An 11,972-nucleotide genomic window follows, 5' to 3' on the forward strand; every position below is an offset into this window, starting at 1 on the left:
GAGGTCAGCAGTGGAGGTAGGCAGGAAAAACGATGGGAGTTAGTGGTAGTAGCTGATGTCTTCTGTCACGCAACAGTGATGCTTCGATTTGTGTGAGAGGGACTCTGCATTTGCTAAACAAAAATGGGATCCTGAAATACAGGCATACTTCAGAGATATTGCAGGCTCAGTTCCAGACCACTGCAGTAAAGCAAACACTGGAGTAAAGAGAGTCAAATGAAATTTTTGGTTTCCCAGCGCACGTAAAAGCTACATTCACACTATAGTGTAATTTAGTAATTTAGCATTTTCTCTTACAAAAACAGTGTACGTACCTTAATTTAAAAATACTTTATTGCTGGGGCGCCTGGGTGGCTCAGTTGGTAACTGTCTGCCTTCGGCTCAGGTCATGATCCCAGGGTCCTGGGATCGAGCCCCGCATCGGGCTTCCTGCTCAGCAGAGAACAGAGCCTGCTTCTCCCTCTCCCAACCCCCATCTTGTGTTCCCTCTCTTGCTGTGTCTCTCTCTGTCAAATAAATAAAATCTTTAAAAAAAATACTTTATTGCTACAAGATGCTAACCCATCGCCAGCTGAGCTTTCAGTGAATGATAATTATTGATCACAGATCATCATAACAAATATAATAATAAAAAAGTTTGAAATATTGTGAGAATTACCAGAATGTGACCAGAGACACGAGGTGAACAATGTTGGAAAACTGGTGCCAACAGACGAAGACACAGGCTTGCCACAGACCTTCAATTTGTAAAGAATGCGTTCTCTGCGAAGCATAGTGCAGTGAGGCGCAGTAACATGAGTTAAACCAGCATCCAGAGGCTTCCAAAAAAATTGTTACTGTTTACAAACGTTAAATATGAACCCACCCCTGAAAATTAGAGAGCACACACTCTTGGCCCTCCCACCTGCTAACATTATGGGATAGCTGACAGAGAGTACAAAACTGGATGGTGTTTGAATTCATGGGTTTGGTGTCTTTTCTTGGAACGGGACAAATGTAAGGTTTCAATAACCGGGTTTTTTTGTTTAGGTACACCAGAGACACAGGAAAGTGTGGGTGTACTTGAGTTATTAGGATAATGTCCTTCTAAAAATGTTTGCTCCTTTTGTTTGTAGGTGTGAAAGATGTTTTCGTGCTCTTAGATAACCCGGGATGAATCCAAGGGTTGGGTTTGGGTGTTTGAATTCATCTCAATCCCACAGCCCCAGTAAAGGTGCCTGGGAGATCCTGGCTCCTGTGATATCTTTTTCAGAGATTATAACTCATTTGTTTTCTAGTAGAATTTTCTGCCTTACGTTACTCACGTTTGACCCCCTGAAGAGGTTATTTACCTGTAACAGGAAACTGTTACTTTCTGTAACAGCTCTGTGAGCTTTGTCCAGATTGCGTAGGAAGCAGCTGTGGGTTGGATTTCCCAGAAATCAGAATAGGAGAGCGGCACTCATTTTCTGGAGTGTGTTTAAATCAGATTCTTCATTTAATTAGTGAAGTGTAAAAGAATTTTCTAGGTTTTCACAGTCACTGAAATCTGTTTTATTCGTAAGTGTAGCTTTGACATTGTATGCTTATATGGAAATGGAAATAATAAATGGCTCTCATTTGAAAAAGATTTCCCTAAAACCTTGACTTCAGGAATACCTGCGTTTACCAATGACATACTGATCTTTGTATTTTTTTTTTAACGTATGCTCCTTGAAGCTTAGAGATGGCTTTTAGCACCTTGTACATGGCATAGAAACACTGCATTGCAGATGATAATTAACCTGTCTGTAACTGTTCACATGCTTTAACACCAGTGATAAATGAGGAAGACTGAGAGAAGGAAGGAGATGGGAAGACAGACCTTCATGCATTTTGGGTTGTAGCCAGTATGGAAAATGATGTAAAAATGTAGTCAGTGCTTTGGCATCAACAACTTGATTCGTGAATGTGCGCTTTTCTGTAATCACATTTAAATGACGAATTTCAAGATTGGACTCGGGAGTTTTGCCTCTGACTGCCTGCATGAGTCTGTTTTGGCACCAGAAACAGAAAGTAGTAGATGAAGCAAGCCTGTGACCTTCATGCACACGGAGGGAGAGAATTCAGTGTACACGCACGCGTGGGTGCGCGTGTATGTTTAATTCAGGACCTAGCAAACGGATCACATTTCTAGTTTTTTCTTTCTGTAAAAGAAATGTTTCTCTGATGCCCCTTCTACTCCAGCTTCTGCCTTTGCTAGAGTATATTTGTGACCTTCCCCCAAGACCATTTGTTCTATTTTCCATAGATGTGGGAGTGTTATTTGAGTCTTACAGTCTCTAGATGTCCTTGTGGCATTTTAGGTTTCAGATTAGTGGCACCCCACCTCCCTCACACAGGACTACCACAGAATTTCTGAATTTACAGACATAGTTGTTCTGCAAAAGAATTTAATCACAGATTTAAAGTCTGTAACTTAGAAAACATTGAACGTGATTGGGTCTCTTGTCTTCGTCTTTGGTTTCCCTTGAGCAGATGTTTGGTAAGAAGGTAAATCGAGTGAATTCTGAGTGAAAGTTGAGAATTTTACTTGTATCTTTAGGCAACATGCTGGGATGGAGAATATATTATATTTAGAAAAACAATCTCAGCAGCTAACACAAACTTACACATAATTGACGGCCGTGTAGTTACCACTTCCCAGTTGCAAGAAAAAAATCTCCCTCCGGTCGGCATCTCGTGCTCATTGCTTTGTGTGTGTATTTGCCATCGGTATTCTCCACTAAATGTTACCCTTTAAGGTGGTGTAGCAAAGAATTCTAGTTGTTCATATGGACGTCCACACAGAACGCTTTCTTCTGCCTTTGTGTAAATTGAATGTGAGTGACAGTTATTCTTGTCCTCCAAATAGTTAAAGTAAAAATGCACTTATCTTTACTCACTAGTGGATGTTTCTTCTTTGTTGAATGAAAAAAAAGAATGGAGGGGGCGGCTGGCTGGCTCAGTCGGTGGAGTGTGCAACTCTTGATCTCGGGGTCGTAGGTTCGAGCCCCACGTTGGGTATGGAGGTTACTTAAAGATAAAATCTTTTAAAGAAAAAAAAAGAGTGGAAGAATTTTAGCCTTGATCATTTTGAATGGAAGGTGACATGAAGAACCAGACCCTAAGTTCCCCTGAAACTTCTTTCCAGAAGGGCTGCTTGAGCAAAGGGCAAGCTCTATAAAGAGCATTTTGAGAGGAACCGTGGAACCATGGAAGTCAGAGGTGGAGCACTCATCTTGACTTTTAGGTAATGGGGGGACCTTCCCCAGGACACTCAACCTCTGTGGGCCTCTCTTTCTGTATGTCCTTATTTTTCGAATGAAGGGACTGATTTAGATTAGACGTTCCCAGGCTTCTGAGCTTCACATCCCGTGTGTTTAAAGGTGCACCGAAGCCGCTGGAATGGTTGGTTTGGCACGAGGAGTGTTGGCTGACAGTGTTGTCTGTAGTGCTGTCGCTCTGAGCCTTGAATGGTGGCACTTCTACGTAGCACACGGGAATATGTCATTCTTGCCCTTGGCTCTGATGGCTTTGCGTTTTTAATTATTTTTGGTTAAGGCGAATGAGCCCGTATTCAGCTCTGGTGACTTCTTTTTTGCATTTGACTGGTAACCCAGTGACATAGGAGCTTTGTATCATTGCCACCCAGTACTTACCTGAGTAACTCAAAAACTCTGAAAAATGAGCAGTCCGTGCTTCTGTAGGCACACATCAAAGTTTTTCCTGGGTTGATCTGCTGATCTGAGTTCCCATGTGTATCTCCCTGGTTCGGGGCCTGGCTCACACTGAGGAGCGGTGCCGAAGCAGCTTTGTTCTGACTTATTTTGGGTCTGCCACGAGGATGCTGTGGAGACGGCTGTCCCCTGTGGCACAGGAGGAGGGGCTTTGGGCTCCGTGCAAGGAAAAATTGCCCTTTTCCTGAGGATCCGATGCCCTTTTATCTTGGAGAACTCCTGAGGTAGAAACCACCCCTACTCTGCGCAGGCTTGTAGGAAACCCAGAAAACTTAAAATGCTCACTTTGACCATAAACTAATTAAGTCCCTGATCACTGATTGAGTGTTTGAAGTGTTCCAGGTGCTGTTCATGGCACTGGAGATCGAAAATTCGGACATTACGTTTTGGTGAGAGACAGATCATGAGCACCCCCCTCCCCAATAAATGTATAATGTGCCAGATGAATGCTTTGAAGAAAAACACACACCATGTTTTATGTACTAAGCTATTCCTTAGACGGTGCTGGGCTCACAGTAAACAGGATACAGTATTTGCTATTTTGTTAGTAGTAATTTAAATATGTCTGCCCAGAAATAGCTTCTGGTAAGATGAAACATATCTGAGTTCTCCACTGAGTTGCCAGGGCCACCAGATGATGTCCCACCCGGAGACGGCCATACTTGCAGGATGTCTATGAAGCAGAAATAAACTTGAGAGGAATTTTCCAGGATATGCTTAAATTACATATTTAATTCTTTGATAGATAATACATTCATATGGTTCAAGTATCAGAAAGCTTAGTTTCCCTCCCAGCCATCCCCCTAGTTCCTCCATCCCTGTCCCCTAAGCAGGTGAGCTGCTTACTTGCTTCTCAACACACTGTTGAGCCTCTTGCTTTTTAAAAAAATTTATATATGTATGTATATATATATATGTATGTATTTAAAAGATTTTATTTATTTATTTAGAGTGAGTGTGTGAGCAGGGGGAGGGGTAGAGGGAGAAGGAAAGAGAATCTCAAGCAGACTCCATGACGCGCATGGAGCCCGATGTGGGGTTCAATCCCAGGACCCTGAGACCATGACCTGAGCCAAAACCAAGAGTTGGAGGCTCAACTGACTGAGTCACCCACATGCCCCTGAGCCTCTTGCTTTTTTAACCAAATGGTTTATTTTCGAGATCTTTCCATATAAGTATATAAAGAACTTTCTCTTTATCTTCCGCTGTGTGAATATACTGTGATTTATTTAATCAGTTCCTTATTGGTGAACATTTAGGTTCCCCGTGTTCCATAACTACGGAACGTGGCAGGGAATAGCCTTGTTCATACGTATGTTATATTGCACGTGGGCAGGTATGATTGTCCGATAACTCGTAAGTGCAATCACTAGGTCAAAGGGAACATGCTTTTTTATATTCTAACAAATACTGCTGAGTAGTCCTTCGTAGCTTTTGTATCAATACATAGTCGTCTTGGCCACTGCAGAGGACCTGGTTTCCTCCGTTATTGCTAACAGAGTGTGCTCTCAGACTGTTGGATTTTTATTTTTATTTTTATGTACATTCTTGTTTTCTTTACCCATTTTTCCATTTGGATGTCAGTCTTATCCTTATCTATGTGTAGGAATATTTTCTAAATTAGGGCCAGTAGTCCTTTGTGTGAAATAAAATGCAAATATTCTTTCTCACTTCTTTGTCTTTTGACTTTGCATGTGGCTTTTTTTTGTATATAAAAATTTTTGATGTTTTCGCAGATGAAATTGTCAGTCTTTTTTATGTCCTATAGATTTTTGGGAATAGCTATAAAGATCTTTGTTCTACTAAGGTTTTCGTCCAGTATTGTATCATTTCAGTTTTGAGGTTTAGGTGTTTGATCTGCTTGCGCTTTTTCTTGGTATAAAGGTCAAAGTGTGGATCCACTTTCCTTTCTGCTCTAGATGCTGTTGATGGTCACATCGGCCGAGCACCAGAGTGGCTGTGACCCGTCTCTCCTCTGCCCTTCCCCGTCGCTTTCACCCTCACCGCCCCATGTACCTGGAAACCTTTTCAACTCAGGTTCCACCTCTTGCTTCCTTCTGAGTGTGTCTCCATCTGCTATTAGGTCTTAAGGATTTTATAAACATACTGATCAAGTCACATTTATCACACACGCGTTAGAATATTTTGTTTGTTTAAGAGGAGATTTGCCAAAGTGCCTTTTATTTCCACAACCTGATTGACTTGGGCCTGTTGTTTATTGTCTGAAAACTGTTGTTTCATATATTTTGCCTGCTTTCATAGTTGTTTGAGGTAGGAGGGTAAGTTGTTAGTCCATTATGCCTGGAATTGGAAGTGATAGTTGGGAGGTTTTCACACTCTTCAGCCATTGAATGTCAGTGTAGAGGTAGATGATCTCAGAACCATCTTTACTGAGTGATGTTGTAGGAGCATTATCTCTGCACTTGCAGAATCCACTTTCTTTTCAGCTGCATGTGTAATGTTCACCAAGATCGACCATAATCTGGGCTATAAAAAGTCTCAGTAAATATACAAAAAGGATTGAGAACATACAGAGTGTGTGGTCTCTGACTACAGTGACCTTACATTAGAGAACCGTAATCAGACGATATTGAGAAAAATTCCAAGTTTTTGGAAATTAGCTCATCTAAAGAATCAGTTTGTCAAAGAAGAAATCATAGGTCAAATTAGACAGTCTTTTGAACTGAAGGATAATGAAAATACAGAATTTGTGGGATAAAGCTAAAGCAGTGCTTGGAGGGAAATGTATAGCTTTAAATGTTTCTACCAGAAAAGAAGAAAGGTCTAAAAGCAGTGACCTCCATGAAGGTTCTACTTTCTGAAGGTAGACGAGAGCACAGAATAACCTGAGTAAACAGAAGCAATTGATACGAGACCAGGGCTGAAAACAGTGACCCAGGAAACAGAAATCAATAGAAAAAATTAACCAAGGCTAGATTGGTTCTTTAAGAAGATCAACAAAGATTGATCAAAAAGAAAGAAAGAGCACACTGGCTGGTGTCATGAAGGAGGGCATAGTCGTCATGGGACCTTGGCTGAGGGACGGGAGGGCCCACAGCTGGGGGCCAGTTGCATTCCAGGATGGAAGCTTTTGGTCCTGAATCCTTCTTCAAACCCTCCTCGTGTTTGCCTGGGTATAGTTCCCTGAGTGCGCTGATATCCTGTTTTTCCATGTCCTCCTTCAATGAGGGACTCACAGAACACCTCCTTCGGCGTCCTGAGCGTCCTGCCTTGGCCCTCTGGTTAGATCAACTTTGTTATTTCTCTACTCTACAAAGTTTATGTGTGTTGCCCCTGAGACATTTTTGTCTAATTCTCTATGTGTGGGCTTTTCTCCACTGTTAGCATTTTGGAATATGGATTGTGATCTAGCTCCTAGCACAGTTTTGGAACATTGTGGGTTTTTTAAAAAAAATACTTTTTATTTATCATTATTATTTGTCTGTTTTTTGAGTGATCAAGCGAGCACAGGGAGGGAGGGGCAGAGAGAGAGAGAGAATCTTAAGCAGGCTCCACGCCCAGTGCGGAGCCTGATGCAGGGCTCCATCTCACCACCCTGAGATCATGACCTGAGCGGAAAGAGTCTGATGCTCAACCAACTGAGCCACCCAGGTGCCCTGGAACATTGCATTTTTGAATGAACGTTCTTCTGGAAAAATGTTTTGAGCTCCAGAAAGCTAAATCATGAATGAGCTTTAGGATCACTTTTGTGTACCTGGCTTAAAATGCATGAATTTCTGTTGTTGCAGTTTAATGACCTACCCAAACTGGTATGAGAACTGTTTGAGAATTTTCTGTATATCCATTATTACTAGAAATATCTTATATCAAAATGCTGATCAGGGGCGCCTGGGTGGCTCATTCGTTGGGTATCTGCCTTTCGGCTCAGGTCATGATCCCAGGATCCTGGGATCGGGCCCCACATCGGGCTCCCTGCTCGGCGGGAAGCCTGCTTCTCCCTCTCCCACTCCCCCTGCTTGTGTTCCCTCTCTCGCTGTGTCTCTCTGTCAGATAAATAAATAAAATCTTAAAAAAAAAAAAGTGCTGATCAGTTATTTTGAGGGCTGTGGAAGAAATAGAACACATGTTTAGATTTTGTTTTTATATGAGTGGAGTGTGTTGTGGTAGTTAATATGGTTCATTTGGTTACATACTGAAACACATACTTTCATTATATTTTTTGTTAAGTGGTTAAATAAACTGTGTTCATAAATATATTTAATGCTTTACAGTCACTCTTATGCTATAACGTTGGTTATAAACAGTATATTCTTTAGTTCTTAAGCCTGCAGATGCCCTCTGGCCAATATGATTCAGAATTAATTAATAATACTATTCAATCTTTTTAGTTGTCACAGTGGTACTTTAAAGAAATACGCTTATAATCTTTGCCTCAGGGTTTCCATAAGTTGATCTTTGAGTTTAGATGAGTGCATTGCTTGACAATGAGGATGTTTTCTTGGTAACTCGAGAGCTCTTACAGACAAGGTAATCAAGCCAGTATGCATTACCAGGTTGTTGGCATACGTTTAAATAAAACGTGTGACATGTCCATTTCTCTAGTTAATTTTAGCACTTAACCTTCTGAGTAGAACAGTTTAATATGGTTTCTGTTTATACCTGAACTTGTAGCTAAATTTCATTTTATAGTTAAAATGGAACTTAGATAAGACCTATAGTTGAATACATTTGAATCATTTCAATAAATATTTCTGAAGTAAAATTGGAGAAACCTATTTTGAGGGTTTTTATTTTCTTTTAGCCGCTAATGGAAAAATAGTATGTGAACCTCTTAGAACATTTTAAGATTACAGCACATCAAAAGTTCAATAAAAAGAAGTACTTTTATGTGTACAATGCCCATAAAGTAGATAAGGCCATGTCCATTTTACTATGTTTCTAGTAACCACACTTTCTCCTCCTTTTTTTCTTAGGTTCTTGATTATTACAGACCACTTTCTGAAGAGCCCGGAATTGGTGAAAGCGATGTATGCCAAAATGAGCAATCAAGAAAGGTAACCCCAAAAACCAGTGTGGTTTTGAGTATTTAGCATTCCATACAGAGTATCCTGTACACATGACTGAGAAACTGTGTGGTTTCTTAGTTGGCACAAAATCTCTAAATACATGTTTCTATGTCAGTAATGGTTTTAAATTGGTTGGTTAACATTACAGCTTAGCCACAGCAGGCAATGATTTACGTGGGGCTGCACGATCCAGGTTGCCGCCATTATTCAGTAAAGGCAAACTCAGAAACGCTAAGAACAAAATGTTACGCCTGTCCTTTGATTGCAGTTGCGTCTTTGAAACGTGCTTCTGTGTTCACATCACTGGTGTAATGATTTGGGACATGCCCCACTCAACGTGTAGTTTTCCCATAGGTATTTCAGACGAAGACTGGGTACCCGTCTGTGATCTCCCTGCTATTGTAGTGGGAAGAGCAGTGCCCGCTGAGCACGGAGACCATGGCTCCCTGCCTCCTCGTGATGGTAATTCTGTTTGTGACCGTAGCCGGGCCTTTTACTGTGTTCGGATTCAGTTTCTCGGCCTGTAAGATTAGAGGATGGAATGGCATGATTCGCAGCGCTCTGGATGACTCCCATAGCTCATGTGTTCCCTAGCCTTACTGGGAATGTTGCCTTAGGAAAAATAAAACTTACTTTGAAATCACGGATCTAATGATCAAAAACTTTAAAAAATGTTAATCTTTTGATTGTAGTCACAATTTTTATAATTGCTGTGGTTTTGAAATTCTTACTATCTATGTGGCTTCCAAATAATTAAGCTTTTACACTCCTTTGTAGTCTCGTTAAGTGGGATTTCTTCTTTAATAGCTTCAACAAAAAGGAAAGTTCGAGCTTTTAAAGTCAGTTTAAATGCCATGTTTATAAATCCAGTGGCCCCCCCCATATGCATACTTCTGTTGCAGAAAAAGAATTATTTGTAGTTTTTTGACCTAAAATTAGTGACATGGAGAGCAGTGCTATCACTTGGGAAGCGGCTTTGCAGTAAGGAATACCCGCACGCAAGGAGAATGATACACAGTTGAGTTGTATTTTTAATATTCAGTTTTACATTTTCCATATTCCTGTCGAAGGATCTGTTTTTAAAGTGCTCTATCATGTAACCAAATGAAGATGCCAGACTAAACATTTTCCATTTTTACTTACAAAGACGTTGTAGCCACTGCTCCCCTTCGTGCAGCGTCTGTTCACGTGCCACGGCCCCTCTTGACTTTTCTTCCCGAGGAGAAGTGCTTTTGTTTCTTCGTGTCATTTGTCATGCATCATAGTGTGTTGCACACCAGCATGCTGCTCGTGTGACCCTGCCGTTGGGCTGTCGGCCCTGCGAGGGCACGGGCTCCATCTTTTTCTTCCGGGGTGGCCATGTTCCCAGATGGTGCTTCGCACGTCAGGGTGCCAGAAAAAGTCGTTTAGATGAAAACACGAGGAAGTGAATGAATTTTCTTACTCGTGAAAAGGTCTGTCCAGTTAGTGCACTGACTCCTGGAATGCCATCTACCGAGGTGGGAACCTCAGAGCCCTCAAGTCCCCTTCTGCTGCCTGCGTCTCGGGCAGCGCCTTGCTGTGGGCGCCGCCTCGTGTGTCCTGAGCGGTGTGGCGTGTGAGGCCTTTACCAGGCAGCTTCATCTCCAGCCTCTTTCCCCTGCTCTCAGTTACCACATCATGGCGACACAGAACTTCTGTCGGTTCTCAAGGCCTTCCCTGCAATCTCATGCTTTTGCGGATGTCCTTTTCTCTGCCTGCAGTGTCCTGGCCACTCACTGCCTCTCCTTCTGGTGAATGTACAGCCGACCCTTGAGCAACGTGGGTGTGAACTGCGCAGGTCCACTTACATGCAGATTTTTTAAATAAGTACAGTCCTGTAAATACATTTTCTCTTCCTTCTGACTTTCTTTTTTTAAAGATTTTATTTATTCATTTTATTTTATTTTAGAGAGAGCGCCGGTGTGCGTGAGCAGGGGTGGGGCAGAGGGAGAGGGAGAGAGAACCTCAAGCAGACTCTGCACTGAGCACAGAGCCCAATGTAGGGCTCGATGTCACATCCCTGAGATTATGACCTGAGGTGAAACCAACAGTCAGACATTTAACTGACTGAGCCACCTAGGCAGCCTTCTTTCTTATGATTTTCTTAATGACATTTTCTTCCCTCTAGCTTACTTTATTGTAAAAACACAGTATATAATACATACAACATACAAAATACGTGTTAATCAACTGACGTTACCGTAAGGCTTCCGGTCAACAGTCAGCTATTAGTAGTTAAGTTTTTGGGGAGTCAAAAGTGATAACATGGATTTTTGACTGACCCTGTGGTGTTCAGGGGTCACCTTACACTCATGCTTTTAGGCCCTTGTCAGAGCCTGTGTGAGCTTTTTGTGGTGACTGACTCAAACGATTGGCTGGGGGGCCTGACGAGTTCAGTGCTGATGGGTGTGTGTGCTGGTGTGTGTGGGGGGAGGGCGCAGGGAGGAGGGGAAGGGGGTCTTGGCAGGAGCACTGAGTCTGCGGTCAAGTAGAGCTCTTGGGTTCCCTGTTGACTCCTTTTCAGGCAGTTATGGGTAATTCTGTGTTCACAGTTGTGAGTTTGCAGATTAATAGGATTGAAAAGATTAGTTTTTCTCAACAGGGATATGTAATGAATTAACTTCTTTTCTATGCACCTAGAGTGGTGCTGCATGCCTTGTTTGTGAGAACTGAGAACATTCTCTGTGTTCTGTGGTTCAGATGAGGAACTTCACTAGAGACCCCTGTGGAGACACTGTGGTGCTTTTGGGAGCACACATCAGAATCGCCTGAGGAATGCCCAGGCTGTGGCCCCACCTGCTCAGTTAGAATGTCCAGTTGGGTTAAGGGCTGCCAGGTTTACACATTTGAGGGTCAGTCAGTAAAACAGGTAGTGTGTTCACTAAGTGCCTGTTGGCGGTCCCCGGGGCATCACAGGGACAGTGTGGGTGGCTCCGGAGGGAAAGTGCTTGGAATGTCACCACTCGTTGACTCCAGACTACTCGGTGAGAAGTTTAGGATATGGAGTCAAAATCAGTTCACATGGTTGACTCAGCAGAAATGAGAGTCTGCGTTTATACGATTTTCTGGTCCTCCTTCCCAATGAATTGCAGTATTATTAGATTAAACCTAGCTGCTCTTGGAAAACGCTTGGGTGGTTCTCAGGCTTATAATCTGTATAGCAGAGTAGTGAACAGCAGAGGTAGTT

At 42.3% G+C, this 11,972-nt stretch overlaps 1 protein-coding gene across 1 annotated transcript in view; it reads left to right on the forward strand.

Annotated features, from left to right (window-relative positions):
- Positions 1 to 11,972, forward strand: part of ATXN10 (ataxin 10) — a 166,122-nt gene that overhangs the window by 44,424 nt on the left and 109,726 nt on the right. Inside the window, exon 6 of the mRNA XM_081822651.1 lies at positions 8,672 to 8,752. Within this exon, the coding sequence (XP_081678777.1) occupies positions 8,672 to 8,752 (81 nt within the window). The remainder of the gene's footprint in view (positions 1 to 8,671; positions 8,753 to 11,972) is intronic.

Source organism: Leptonychotes weddellii, chromosome 5 (genome assembly GCF_054177405.1).
Source record: "Leptonychotes weddellii isolate Sample4059 chromosome 5, ASM5417740v2, whole genome shotgun sequence".
In the NCBI taxonomy this organism is placed as follows: domain Eukaryota; kingdom Metazoa; phylum Chordata; class Mammalia; order Carnivora; family Phocidae; genus Leptonychotes; species Leptonychotes weddellii.